The following is a 15057-nucleotide window of genomic DNA, read 5'->3' as shown; positions in this document are numbered from 1 at the left end:
AACTACTTACCGGTAGAGGTTGGGTTTTCTCCCCTGACCTGCTGCCCCAATTGCGAGTTCACTTCAGAGGGCCTTTATCTTTAAATATTTCACCTTGCCACCTTCAGGCGTGCTAAAAAAAAACAAAACTTGCCCATCATTTTGCGAAGTTTGTTCTATGTCAGCAGTGCAGGCAGTGGGTCAATTTTTTTGGTAGCCCTAACTTACTCAATGTCATTTGTTCTGCCTGAGCATTCCAGAAAGAGTGCCCACACCATGCTCAGTTGAAGATGGTAGCAGTAATAAACAAAAATGTTGCAATCACGAGAAACACCAGCCTTGCATTTGATGCAGAAAGACAAAGGCTCATGTGAATTCATATAAAAAATATTTTCACAAGTGATAATACAGGAATGTGGTTGATATCACGGACATCACTCAGTTCCAAATGTACAGGTCTCCAGAATGCATGAATAATTGAAGCACATAGTTCTGCACTGACACCATTTATGCATGCATATTCAAGATGAAGCAACTTCGTGAATTTGAACACATCTGGTATCTGGCTGAAAAGTGGGCCTTGCTGCCACTGATTCCCTAATGCTCCCTTAGATTTTGAAGGCTCCCCCTTAATTTGCAACTAATTCTTTTTCTTACACAAATGACTACCACTTCATTTCTACCATCAACTGCCCCCTAAAAATTCATGTGCTCCTCCTTAATTCCAATTTCTAAGGAAGCTCCTGTAGCTCACCATGCAGCCACCCTGGCAGGGAAATAACAAATGTGATGACCGTACTACAGCGTACCACAGCTCTTCATGGCTTGTGGCTTGAGACAGAGGGGAAGTGAGTCAAGGCAAGAGCACCAGCTCATCAGTGGCAGACACGATAGCGACCTACAGAGACCATGATCATGCTTCCTGATGAGTAATTGTTCCAGCAGATTAAAGAAAAGTACCCTGTGTATTCAGGAGTGTGATGACTTGGTACTGACACTCAATGTCAGGAGGTACAGGAATTTCTCATAACATACTGTTCAAAACAGTCGTGTTCCAGTGTGCAGGCACATGCATATTTCAGTGTGCTGACCTAGACCAACAAAATCTAACTTTACTTTCAAATCAAACATTCAGAATGCAAAAAATGTGCCAGCACAGGCCGTTATTGGTGAAAAATAAATGCAGCACATATGAGCAAAAGGCCCCACCTGCCTCCTGAAGCAGTGATAAAAACTCATTATCCGTAACCGTAAAAAGTTCCACAAGTTAGTACAACATAATGAGTCACTACAGATCAGTCATTTTGGATTAGCAAACTGGCACACCAAAAAGTCAGATGTAGCAGAGGGTTGACTATGGATGGCACAGTATACACATCTTAGTAGTACTAGTGTTAAAGGGGCCCTGCAACACTTTTTGAGCATGGTTTATAAACTCATCAAGTCATTAGATGGTACATCGTAGGCATCTGAGCCAAACATTATATTTCTACAGGCAGCAGGGAGCCTGCAGTCATTATGAATGTTGGCAACTCCTTTCCAATGACTCTTTAAAACAGCTTTAGTCCTCCTCCGAGCGCCCCCTTTGTTTGTAAACACAGTGTTGGTCTATAGGGAACATGAGACCACGTGGCTGCCGGGCTTTACAAAGCACTCCTGAGCGAGCCTGCAAAAAACATTCGCACAAGGTGCATGTGCAGTAAGCACGGCAGGCTATACTCTTCCCAAGCATGCACATGGTGCCACCCATTCTCACTAGTTGCTGGTGGCAGCGCTTTGCAAACTGTTTAGGCCATGTGATTGCATGTTCCCTTTAACAGTGGACTGTACTGTACATGAAACAAACCCAGAAAAATTACAACTTTACTGAATAGTGCTGCAGGGCCCCTTTAAGAAAGCCAGACTGTGAGCATGTTGGCATAGTCGTTGTTACAAGGATGATAAACAACAGGTTTTGTAGAAGACTATGCAACTGCACATTCAAATGGAGCATTTTCCAGGGTGGCAGCATACAACCACGAGCCATAGGTGAGGCCATATGAGTACCTTGCAATAAGAGACCACCAAACAACTTCACCAAGCAACAGGAAACTTTATGCTTACTGCAAAGCGACTGCCTCAGCAGCAGCATAGGAACACTGTGCTCTCTTTAGGAACCATGTTGTGGTGATTGCAAGCCTTGGTTTCCAGGGCATCAAACCAGTCTTGATGCACAAGCAAACAGTGGCAAATTGCAAATGCTGCATACAGAAAAGTTTGTGCGTGGACAAAAAGACAAGAGAGTTAAAACAAAGAAGAGCGCTAACTAACAAATGAAGTTTATTCAAGACGTAAGCCCAAATAAATAGGAAGGAACGATAAAAACCAAGCAATGCTAAAAAGAGAAAAAAGAAATGCGTGTTAGATAAGATATCATAGTAATTTAGCCAAGAATTGAAATTCCCTATCAGAAAAGCAGACGGAAGTCTGATTTACGCACTTATCCCCACTGATGCGCATGTGGAAGGCTTCCACAATCTCGCGCACAAGTTGATCCCTGTGCCTAAATATGATTGTTGTTGTTTTATTTTTTTTCTCTTGTCAGCATTGTTTGGTTTTTGTTGTTCCTTCTTATTTATTTGGGCTTACGTCTTGAATAAACTTCAGTTGTGAGTTGCGCTCGTCTGTTTTTCCTCTCTTGTCTTTGTGTCCACGTGCAAACTTTTCAGTGTGCATGTTAACCAACTCGCCCAACTTTCCGCTCTCCTAAGTGCAAGTGCTGCACCAGTGTGCGAGTGTTGGCAGCAACAAAGGTGCATCTCTGAATCTGAACAAAGCATTTCTGAAGACTACAAAACGCCAGTGCACTTCACTCATTGACAGGGACCTACATAAGCTCATGTAACTCTTGTACGGTAAATATGCAAAAAAATTGGTGCAGTGAAATGAAGCAGCCAACACCTCGCTGAATGTCAGCACTACAATAAATAAGTCAGTAATCAGAAGTGAAAAATGTTTCAGTAAAAACTGAAAAAAGGAGAGTGGCTTCAGAAGCTGCAACACTGCCCAAAGGCAGCCCATGAAGGACAAAATAAATTTTCTTTGGGATATGTAAAAGATACATCAGACGAGTAAGGACCAGAACAATAAAAACAAAGTCATGTGATGTAAATGATTGGACATATTAGGTGCTACACTTAGGGCTTCATGCGGAGTCTGACAGTGAGCTGCAAGCCACAAAAGCAGTAGTCTCACTCGGCGCAATTCACTGCCAGGCATATTCAGCTCGGTGACCACAAGGAACGTGTGGCGGACTCAATTGGCCAGTGCTTTCAGGTACACATGTGAGTACAAGAAGAGAGTGCATTGGTTAGGTTCTGCCAAAGATGGCAAAATAAATATGGAGCACAATGGCATTAAAAAAGCTCCGTCACTGTTTTAATGAAGTGACAGAGTATGCCACAGGCAAAACTGTAATGTTACGTGGGTATATGCAGAAAAACAACAACTGAAGAACAGTTGTATTAACAACAAAAGGACTGGCAGAGAATTATAAGGGCCACTTAGGCTTTGCCTTCAAGGGTATGACGCAACAGTGTGGGCTATGAGCCTATATATATAAATCCCCGCTTTAACCAAGCCGTGTGGACGTGCCTGCGTGGCTTAGGGGTAACATGAATGCAAGGGTTCTGGCTGGCTGATTCTGATATCAACCTCCCATATGAAAGGAGAGGCTAGAGTTGGCAGCTTCTGCTGAACGTAATGTCAGGAAGCCTTACGCACAGTTAGTGCTTGGCCATGTCAGCTGCCAGCTACAGTCTGCCAGCGCCATGATCGTGATTTTTTGCTCGCAATGTCAATGCCGGAGGATGGCTTTCAGAGCCAGATTTTTGGTGAACGGGGCCTTTAATGCTATTGTGTTTTAAGCAGGACGCAAAGCCACAAGAAGGCACATGCGTACACATTTGCCATCCTGTTTTCCGCCAGTTCTTCTGTTGCCAAAACATTAAAAACCTGCCCAGCAATTCACACTTCAGAACAGGTGTAGTGCACAAATGAAAGTTGTCTAAGAAAAAAATTCTAGCTACAAATTAACAAAATGTTAGTTCCTAATGCTCTGCTGCAACACGGATCACAAATCTCATTTCAGTTCTCCCAAGAAGTAGCCACACAGAGCCAACAGAAACAGCCTATCCACATGTACAGCAAGCTTTGCTTGCTCACTACAAACCATTTTTGTATATATTAATGTCTCCATAGAGACCACAACCATGTTTCTGCCAAAAATATGTCAAAAAAGTTACAAGGCTGCCTGGTACTCCGAGTGATGATGAGAGTGGTGATTGACTGGTTTCCTTGGCAGATGACATTGACCGGTTGAAGCGTGCAGCTCACATTGGTTAAAGTTCTCACCTCTTGTGACCAGCAGATGAGTAAGCAGAGCACGCACAGTGTTCAAGACATATATACGTTGCACTACACAACATAGACAAAATATAAAATCTGCTAAAAACTATCCTTTTAGGCAAGTAGAAGAATGCGCACTCTGAGCATAAAAAAGCTGCCTGGCTCATCCACAGAGCTGCCTAGCCTACCTGGCTTGTTTGTGCACACCACAGCAGTTGTTACAAAACAATGCCAATGACTTTGTATGGTTTAGAAGTACCACTTTCACAGTGGAATCAAATACCTCTCTGTGCTAATAAACTGCACTAACCAAAAAATAGCAACATAAAGCTCAATTCCAAGCTTAACTTATTGTGCGCATGGCTTGCGACAGGAGGCACAGCACAATTTTTCTTTCCATGTGCATTGTATAGCTAGCCATGGTGGTTTCGAAAGATGGCATGGCAAATGATACTGGCTGTACGCTTCAAATAAAAACTCTCAGGTGGCCAGAGGCCTGAGCGTCGCAGCATCACCCAGCAACAGCTTGCGCAAACCCTCGGGAGCATACAGCTCCCGCTCTGCATCCTGTGACACAATATCCTCGCAGAAGCATAACAACAGGGTATCCACAATCATCCCATACAGGGAGAGCACACAATGTGCGACAAAGCACGCAAAAACCACCACTGCCAGCACTGGCACAGCATACAACTGCAGATCAGCGCTCCCACGAAGGAGCACCACGGCGAACAATCCGCTCACTGACGTCACCAGGCACTTGGCCAAGAAGAGCAGGAAGTCAGCTGTGCCGTCGAGCACCCATGCATCAAAGGCACCGGAGCTCTCTGCCATCGTCAGGTGGGCTGTGCGGCCGGCTGTGCAGAATGACGTGCCGCGGATGGCCACCACGGTGTATGCATCGTGGCTGACATACAGCAACCCTGAGTCGAAGCAGCATCGAGAGCTGCCAGCACAACTGCCACCCCGTCGCCCACGAGTCCAATGGTGCAGGCCCAGAAGTGCGAGCCGGGGAAGTTTGCAGATTGGGATCAGGAGTGAGCCAAGGGCGACGGAACCAAGGTGATACAGCAGCAGGCGAGCTGCAGACCGTCCCACGGGCCACATGAGCACGGTGCGGTCCTTGCAGAAGTACCACGATGCAATGGCACCAGCGACGACCGTCTGCTGACACGAGAGGACGAATTCAGCAGCCCAAAGGAGGAAAACCAGCTGGAAGCACCATGCGAAGCGGACCCAAGACGGTCGGTCATAGGCAACCAGCGTAAAGTGCCTCACCTCGGCTACAGGAGCCAGGTCGGTCGAGTTGACAGGTCCACCAACAAAGGAGGCAATAGGGCGAGTTTCACGGCTGGCATGATCAGCCGTGGCCAGGTAAAGCAGCACGACTGTCCAGGCGGCAAAAAGGGCCGCCAGTGCAAGCAGCGTCCAGACAGGCTGCGCCAGGAGAAAGGGCATGCGGCGCACGCACTGACCAGCCTCATGAAACAGGGCCCCTGCCAGACCAGCGCGGTGGCGCATCGCCACTGCAGCCAGCAGGAGGACCGCAGCCACAAATGTCACACCCACAGCAAAAACCAAGAATGCGCGCTCATTCTTGGCGGCCTCCTCGAGGAGGCGTTCGAATGGCGTCATGTCGAGATGAAACTTGATATCTGCGTATGTCCACCACAGCACGGCCGCGGCAGCGACCATCGACACCGTAGAAACAATAAGGATGAGCTTGGCACTGAGTAGTGGGAAGCAGTGAATGAGCAGGACCAATGCGAAAGAAAGGACGCAGGCAAAGGATAACATGGCGGCTACCTCGTGCCAAGCGGCGAAGAGGTCACCAACGACCTGCTGAAGTGTGTCCGCACCATTTAGGTACCCATAGATGCTACGGAAAACATCCGAGCTGCTGGCGTCGTCCGGTACACAGCGGTTGAGAATGGGCCGGCTTGGTGGCACGGGCAGCTTAGGGCATGGTCCAAGCCCTGTCGTCTGCTGCTCCTTGTTGAAGAGGTCTAGCACCGTTTTGTTAGACAGCACCGGGTGCAGGTCTCTGCCCACGTCGTACCGGCACAGAGACGAACCGGTTTCTTCGCTGAAACGACGCACCTGCACAGGAGGATTATTCAACCATATCAATTAGCCTAGCCATGCTTGCTGAACTTTGTGAACCAGTAAACAACTCTAAAAGATGGGACATGTATGACACACGTGAGGAATGCTCACGACTAACAACCGAATGCTTTCGATGCAGACAACACAAGCTTTTTAAATGGGGTAGTGTGCAAACACTAAGAAAATGCAATCTCAAATAAAAAGATATGAAGACTCTCGCCAGGTCCAGTCTTTTAGCACTATTTTCGAGCCAACACCATCACGCACCAACTGACCAAATTGGTATGCCTGCTATGTAGAAAACTTTGTTTGGTGTTTGGTTTATTCACAAGATGTCATCTGCGTATACTCCGCTTCCTCAGCTGTTTGCAGCACAGCAGAACGTAAGGAAAATCTGGGACAATCAGGAAGATGTTCACAGCATGAACGCGCTCCTGCCCCGTTCTCACACCTAACAAATAAGAACACAGTCATGTAGTGCACATCAGTCAGATTAACATGGGACATCCTTACGTTTCGCAGTGCTGCAAACAGCTGGAAAATGATGTGTGAACAAGCTTTACAAGACAAACAAAATGAAAGTAGCATTACACTGTACCAAATTCCATGAGCAACCAAAGCCCTCCTCAACTTCAATGCAATCAAAAGTGCTCTCTAGTGCACTGGGCCCTATTTATCACCTGTAGTGTAGTGTGCGCAAGCTTGCATACAACAGAGCTGGAGGGCTGGGATACAAGAACAGCATAAAACCACACATAGTAGCTACTTTGCTGTCAACACTGCGCATATGCTTCATCACTCATCTCATTGCAGTGCTTGTCTGCAAGGATTTCCTGAAAAAAACCATTAAACGCTTTAAAATTTCAGTCTTTTGCTTTGCTGACCACAGCTCCAACATCCTAGATGACAGCCTAAGTTTGACAAGCGTAACTTGCCAACAACAGCTCAACACACAGTACATTGCCATCATCAGCTGCCACCCCACTTTCTTTGCACTTAAGAGGTGGATTTCTGCCACAGCTACCAGTTCATACCACACAGGGAAAGGGCAACAGTATCAGAACATGCCAATATGTTTTCAATTCCTCCTCTGCCATCAAGCTGATGCAGGTCGCAGCTTTCACGGGAGGATGCTGCATAAAGACACTGAGTAAAAATCTGCAGTGTAAAAGTGTGCAGGTTTAGGTTTGTGCAGGTTTAGGTTTATGGAGTTAAACGGCCCAAAGCGACTCGCACTATGGGGACGCCACAGTGCAGGATTCCAGGGATTTTGACCATCTGAGGTTCTTTGAAGGTACGGAACACTAGAATTTAGATCTCGAATTTTTTAGCGCAATGGAAAGATTGATGCCTAAATTGTTCGATTCCATAACTGTTTTTGTAGAAACGCTGTAGAAAAGTTTTATTGAGAATTTTTCGATCAGTGCATGCGCCCGTTTTTATCTAGTCCGATGCTGGAAGCCATGAGCAGCGACCACGAAGACGACTGGTGGTCGACAGAAAGGACATACAGAAAACAAATAAAAATTTCACTCTCAAGACAGTAATCAGACATTCTTTTTTGCGTAGTGTAACATCCTCTTTTTTCACACTCAATGCTATTACGGCATGATAATGCATGCCTTGTAGACGAAAGTTTTAGTGGGCATCATCGTCGCTTCATTCACAGAATTCCAAACACTGTGGCACCATTTAGTGTCAAAACCTGAAAGCATGCCTCTCGCGGTGCGAAAGGAGGCGTGGTTTTTATTTAAGGATGCACTGGAGTGAGCGCAAAATATAATGAATTATGACGAGCACTTCTAAAAGAAAAAAACAGTGTGCAGTTACGAAAATCAGCTATATTTCGCTGTCATTTAGTTACGTGGGGTACTACACCGAAATTAATAGGGTTTCTCCGCTAGATAGCGCCTCAGTTGCTGTTATGCGATTTTAAATGGCAAATTAAAATTGTAAAGCTTCTTTTCTTTGATACTGCAGTGCTCAATCTGTACTATATAAGGCAAGGTCATCTCCATCATAATCTCATGACATATTTTGGCTAGTGTTCTGTCCCTTTAACATGCACTGACATTGCACAGTACATGAGTGCCTTGCTTCTCGCCTCCATCGAAAAGCAACCACCAGGGCCATGATCTGATCCAGCATCCTAGAACTCAGTAGTCGAGCCCCCTAACCACTGAGCCAACAAGGCAGGGCTGAGCAGTGTACAGGTGTGGAGCTAATATGCAAGGCATGTAATGTCAGTGTAACCACTATTTACTGAAAAGCTCCAATTTTCTGAGCTGGAAAATCTAAAATTTAGGGAATTCAGAACAAACAGTCCATAATATGGTGCAGCAAACTAAGCATGCATACAATAAATTGACTAGTTATTTTGGAATATGCAGTTGATCGTGCAAAGGTGGATGTTTTAAAAAAATATGAGCAGCACTACATCACAAGCATACCCCTCCCATTTTTGGAACAGTGGGACTTTCGACAGCAATGCACCAATATTCAGCAGTGGAACTTATTCCAGTATTGCTCCTTAGCTATTTTGAAAAAGAGATGGCACATGGCCGTGCAAGCCATCACTGTTAAAAGCACCCATAAGACTACTGTCAGCCTGCCTCGATGCAAGATTGCGTGATCCTTGTGCTCACATAAAATGTCTTCACTCACACACTGTCACTTCTCTGATGCTATGCCTGCACAGCAGCTGATGCCTGTGCAGGGGTGCGTCGCCACTGGCTTTTGTTAGTGGTACGTAGTTGCTAACCCAGCAGGTTTGTCCAGAATGAATGCTGCTAAAAAAAAGCAACAAAAAAAACCTAACAGGGGTGCAGTTAAGTCTTCTTAGATGCGTTGTAAATGTAAAATGTAAAAGTACTATGAGTTCTGCCACATCACCTGATTGCTTCACCTGACGCTACAGTCGCGAACCTTGCCCGCACTCACCCAGATGATGTATGTAAGGAATATTTTTAACTTGATGAAAATGACGATGTTCACTGTGCAGTGCAAAAGTGTGTTGTAGATGGAACTTGATGAAGGCAATGATTTTTACTGCAAAAACGCGAGTGTGTGTTGCAGTTTCATATAAGGTGTGATCAGCTGAGGCAATAGTATAGTGCTCTCGTGCATGGGCCAGGGAAGACCTGTTCGCTCTGGCACGAGTTTAGAACCAAGTTGCAGCAGTTTTTTTTTTTTCTTAAGTGTCAGTTTGTGCCGACATGCACTGTCCAAAATTTCAGTGCAAGGCACTCATGAGACAACAAAATGCTTTTGCATTTCACAATTTTGGCCAATCAATTAGAGTGGTGCAATAGAGAGTCTCCCAGTGGGCTTTACTGGCTCATCATTGGTAGCTGTGGTTGGTGACAACACACCCGTGTCGGCCAATGGGAAATGATGTCGCAAGTCGTCACATCTTTTCCTCGATGTGACTTCTAATGCTATCCCATTACTGCATCTTTTGAAAAGGAGGCGACATCATGAGGCTCTCCATAGAAGTCGCATTGTTTGGTGCGCTAGCTTGCTCAGCAATCAAGACAAAATCAGAGCTTGATTTGTTCCCAGATATTAATTTTCAAAGATGCATCGAAATAATTATGTAAGTTTCTACTGTTCTGTCATTTAAGCCAACGCCTGCAATATTATAAAAAAATCAAATGCTGCTGCCAACACACAATTATGCAAAAAAATGCTCAGATCAAGGGGTTTTTTTTTTTTTCATAATTAGAGGAAATGAGGAGTCCTACACACGCCCGACCCAACGTCAAGGGTGACAAGGGAAGTTGAGTATGGGCACATTATTTCCAGATTTCCATCCATTTTATGTGCATAGCAGGTTTAAAACTGGATTCAGCTTTATTTCTGCCTGCAAATTTACCTTCAAGAATGTGCCCTGTGTCTGTGCATGGAGATGAAAATATGGTATGAAAATTAACGGATGTCTGAGTTGAAAAGCAGTTGTTCTCGACAACTGTTGACTATATTTATCACCTGAACACATGTCATCCATAATGCAGATTTTCCCCTAGTTTAGCTCAGAGGCTCAATAAGTTAGTTTTCCAATTAGAAGTCCAGACCTATGGAGCCCAGAGCTGATGTTACTTTCTAAAGGCCTCAAGCATTTAAGATATGCACTGTGTTGTTGAGTGTTATAGAAGTGAACATGACACGGCAGGAAGGCAACAAAGATGTGGAAGTGTACCTCCCCGGGATGATAACTTATAGGTGGAATGCACTGGTGCACAGCTACGCCGCACCAACGCCGTCCGCCATTTGTGTGGTGCACGTAGCAGACGACCTAGTGCATTGCTGGTGCAGGTTTTGTGTCTTGGGCTGGTGCGGGTCTTCTGGTTGCAGCACTTTGTTTGTGACTCGTGGTGTGTACAGCTGGCCACGGTCCCGCGGTGCCGTTCGGACGGCCAAACGTTTAAACTGCTGCGCGTTGGAGCCAGTTAGGAAACAACGGTTTATGATGGTGTTCTGCACAGTTAACGGCAGCACGAACCAGTCACGAAACGGACGCAACAATGAAATTTGCCTCATGTGGGGTTCTTCTCGATATGAAAACCAAGGCAGGGAGGATGCTTGAAGATGGCAGCACTTTCATTAAAACGGAGGGCTATATGGCTGGAACAAATTTGTAGAGAGGACCCGAATGTCTCAGCGACCCACTACCGCGAGTGTGGTGCGCCCTTTATAACAGGTGAGCGAAGTATCTGGAGAGAACCTTCGATTTTGGAGCTCTGACGAATGCATTTGGTTCTACAAGGTGCTTCGAACTTTAATTGATGACCTGCGTACTACATGGACGAGGGGCACCTTGACTGGGTGCAGTTAAAACTTCGACAAGACGACCACGCTTTTTGGGGAGGCAGGAAATGACAGGAACAAATCAAAATTTTTCACAGAAATATGAGAGGACTGAGGAGGGAGGGGAAGGTAGGAATCAATCAATTTGTGGAATCCAACAATAGAGGGTTGATTTTTGTCTAGGTGCACACATGATGTCTAGGACGGGCGCGCGTGAGGTTTGTGATTGCCGACCCCAGACAGTGAGGTCATAAAAGGTTGTCGCTATTTATTACCGTCTCTAAGTAAAAAAAAAGAAAAAAAAAAAAAGCAGGACCCACTCCAATGTGAGAGCGTGCCTCTCCCAGAACAGCATGCAGGTACAGTGGCCGTGGACAACTTCGCCATCAGCTCTGATAAGGAGCCATAGATGGAACCAGTGGTTTTTCGCGAAATGGCTATGAATGGTGCACCTGAAAACTCAGAGAGCAGAAAATGGCGAAATTTAGTGCATGCTCAAGACTGGCTCGAAACACGTGGTTAGAATACATTTACCTGTCCGATAACAATGACGTTACCATCGTGCAGCACTTAAACCTTTGGCTGCTTAACCAGACCACTCACAAAAATTGTGCAACTGCAAAGATGTTTTTTTTTTTTTTTTTTTTTTTTTTTGCATTTTAACTGCTCTCTGGTCAAAAAGCTTGTGCTGCGGACAAAATAGTAGTATATGTCCGCTGTATCCACACGTAGGTGACTTTCACATCGTCGGTCAGCTAGCTCGGTGTTGGCCAATGGAAAAAGGGTCGTTGTCACCTAGCTCATTTCCAGACCTTTGCTATGTATCTGTCGCGTTCAACGCTGTACAGATCTTTTGCGTATTCGCTCATGTTTCATCACTTTCGCAGGTCAGGGTGTAGTGCAATTGACAAGGCAGCCCACGTTTCGCTGCCACGCAATCCGCACACAAAGCATTGCGACCACAAGACACGATACTTGCACCAGCAGAATGCACTAGGTCGCCTCTACAGAACACCATCATGAATAGTTTTCCCAACGCGCAGTAGTCCAAATGTTTCACTGTCTCATGGCTGGCAGTCCACACCACGAGACTAGCACCAGCAATGCGCTAGGTCGTCTGCACGGTGGCCTCCTGCTACGTTCACCGCAAAAATGGCGGGCAGCGCCGTAGCACCACAACGCCGCGGCGCGGCTGTGCGCCAGTGAATACCACCTATACGAAGAAATGACTGCAATGAATGACCAAATAAAAATAAAAAGACTCGAAGACCTCCCTGATGCAAGCTGCAAAGTAGAGAATTTGTCATGCACAAAATGTCTCATCAACTACGAATAATTATTGTTCAAAAATAACCCAAGAAAACACCAACAATGGAATGCTTTGTTGATCATACCCTAATTTCTACTCAAAGTTGGGGTTTCACAAATAACGGCCGATTTTTCAACTCCGAATTCCAGAAAAGGGCACAACAATAAGCCTAAATGTCGCTGCGTTTGCATGAATATGTGCAGCTGGAGTTTTCTCGAAGGGTGGTGAATCAGACTAGTACATCATTTTGGAAGCGCTGCAGTCAACACAGATGAAGAGAAAAAGAGAAAAGGATGAATGCCCGTCCTCTGTGTCTACACTGCACTTTCGGAATTATGTAGCTGGAAGAGACATCGTAAGGTGCAGCTCTGTCTGTGGTTTGGCTGTATAAATGTTTTATGAGGGAAGGAACGACACAAGGCTTGCAGCTCGCACAGTGGACACCTGGAAGATGCCATATGGGAGAAATGAAGGGGGGAGAGCATTCAAGTGGAGTGCCCCCTTAAATTTTCCACCATTTATGCTAGTGGAACATGCTGTAGTATTGCACAACACACAGGTGCACGTAAACTCAATCGATATGTGTTACTCTCACAAACTGGAGGCTACCTACTGTCTGGATGTCACTGCTTGCATTTGGCTTCTGCCTGTTCCCTTCTGTTGTTGCTGCTTTCAGGTTTCTTTCATGATTGTGTATTTGCTCTACACTATTTATTATATATTTTGTTGTGCTGCTTAGCATCTGCTTATTATCTACTTCTAGTTCTACATTCTCTGTTGGGTTAGAGTTTCAGCCTTATGGCAACTGGAGCATTCTTTTTTTTCTACTCCTTGGACGTTAATGAAACTTCCATAGCATGTTCACTATAGTTTTCTGGTCCTTTCCACTATATTCCACAATTAGGTGGTGTTTTGTAGCAGCAGAAATGAATTTTGGCCCCGTGAGATCGGAGATTGGATTTGGAAGATTGAGCAACGTCTCTTATTGGCAAAGACAAGCATGTGATGCCACTGGATACCTGGCCATCAGCATTCACCCTCGACTGCAGAAGAAAATTTTGAGCTTGCTTTTGGTGATTTTAGCCAAATAATGACCCTAGCTGTCACTTACGACCGCCAGCTAAGTGAATGAAAGTGTGCATGGCAGATTTATCCGTGAAGTCGTATACTGGTCAGTTGTGGAATTATCATTTGGCCGAAACCCAGTTTCGTTTCCTAGTTTCTGCTCTTTTAATAAAAAATGCTTCTATGAGATTACTTTATCGAAGAGCTCAAAAAACACACTGTTACCCATCAACCTTGTTAGTCAAATTCTCACCCCACTCTCCCTTGTATGATGCACCAGTGTAAGAGAATAAGTGTGCATTCGTTAAGTGTAGCTGCTTCACCTGTCTTGATGGCTGCAATATCCTACGTAGTGCGTGATAGCTGCCTAAAAAGCGCAGCTGTGCCAAGCGCCCTCCACTATGTCACAGTTTTGAATTAGGATTTGTTCCACAACTGCTGGAGATAGATAATAAGAGTCAAACATGTATTCACACTTTGCTGATAACTGTATTCCCTTTTCGGCAAAGCTAAATTGTGGGATTCGAGATCTTAAAAGACTTGTAGCTTTGGCATGGAGTAGTAGGATCTAAAAGTGAACAGAAATACAAGCAGTCAGCAAATCAGCGTCACTCTACAGAGAGAGATAGTACAGCAAAGAACTGCATCGCGCGGCACACCGAAGCTAGACATACCTCGTCCATGGTGCGCAGAGCACGGAGCGGGCACTGGCTCACACAAATCTTGAGCGAACGGCGTGGATCATCCAGGTCGAAGTAGAACAGGTAGGGTCGGTCGGTAGCGTCCAAGCCGGAGAATGAGAAGCTGCCCATGGGAGCGTTGCGCGCGCCGCACACGTTGCCGAAGCTGTCGCAGCCACGCTCCAGCCGACGAGGATCGCCCAGAGCGAGCGCGAACGAGGCCACGAACACGGCGGCGCCCAAGAACGCCACGAGCAAGAACAGCCACGGTAGGTCCGTGCATCCGCGCTGCTTGAGCCGCGGACGCCGTTCCGACGCTGAGGACGATTCCGCGGCCATCGCCGCAGTTGCAATATGAGCCAAAGTAGATTGTATGACCAACGCGAGTCTTGCCACCCAGTAATGTTTGCGCTGCTCAAACTCAAACACCTGTCAAAGTCAAAAATTTGCAAGTGATGCGAAAGCGACGCCAGACGCTATCGTCCGCCAGCAACGTTAAAAATAGCCTCCGAGATCACCTTACCGATGGCAGCGACGACAAGCGTTGTTGCCGGTGGTCTCAAAGGCCTCATTGAACAGGTGTGGCGTCAAATAAACTGGCATCGAAATTATCAGCTCCGTTCTGTACCGCAAAGTGCATTGAAGGATAATGTTTCATTAAAACTTGAACGTTCCTTGACGCTATCACTTCTAGGAAACATGATCGTGACCAGCCGCTGCCAACGA

General features: G+C 45.8%; 1 protein-coding gene across 1 annotated transcript; it reads right to left on the bottom strand.

The window, feature by feature from the left end:
• Positions 1-350: 350 nt before the first annotated feature.
• On the bottom strand, positions 351-14834 carry LOC146174784 (choline transporter-like 1). The gene is made up of 2 exons (XM_084583945.1): positions 14326-14834; positions 351-6465 (listed from the first exon to the last, which is right to left on the bottom strand). The coding sequence occupies exons 1-2, from the start codon at positions 14668-14670 to the stop codon at positions 4846-4848; spliced, it is 1965 nt and encodes a 654-aa protein (XP_084440071.1). The 5' UTR covers positions 14671-14834; the 3' UTR covers positions 351-4845.
• Positions 14835-15057: the final 223 nt, after the last annotated feature.

Source organism: Amblyomma maculatum, chromosome 11 (genome assembly GCF_055883805.1).
Source record: "Amblyomma maculatum isolate TAMU_Amacu chromosome 11, ASM5588380v1, whole genome shotgun sequence".
NCBI classification, from domain to species: Eukaryota; Metazoa; Arthropoda; class Arachnida; order Ixodida; family Ixodidae; genus Amblyomma; species Amblyomma maculatum.
Note: the sequence above shows the minus strand (reverse complement) of the source record. Positions and strands in the feature narration are given on the sequence as shown.

Bases quoted from the DNA above. Each gene is read 5' to 3' on its own strand.
- LOC146174784 (XM_084583945.1), bottom strand. From the start codon at position 14,670: ATGGCCGCGGAATCGTCCTCAGCGTCGGAACGGCGTCCGCGGCTCAAG. The intron at 6,466-14,325 runs GTATGTCTAGCT...CCTCCTGTGCAG, and splicing joins CTCTGCGCACCATGGACGAG to GTGCGTCGTTTCAGCGAAGA.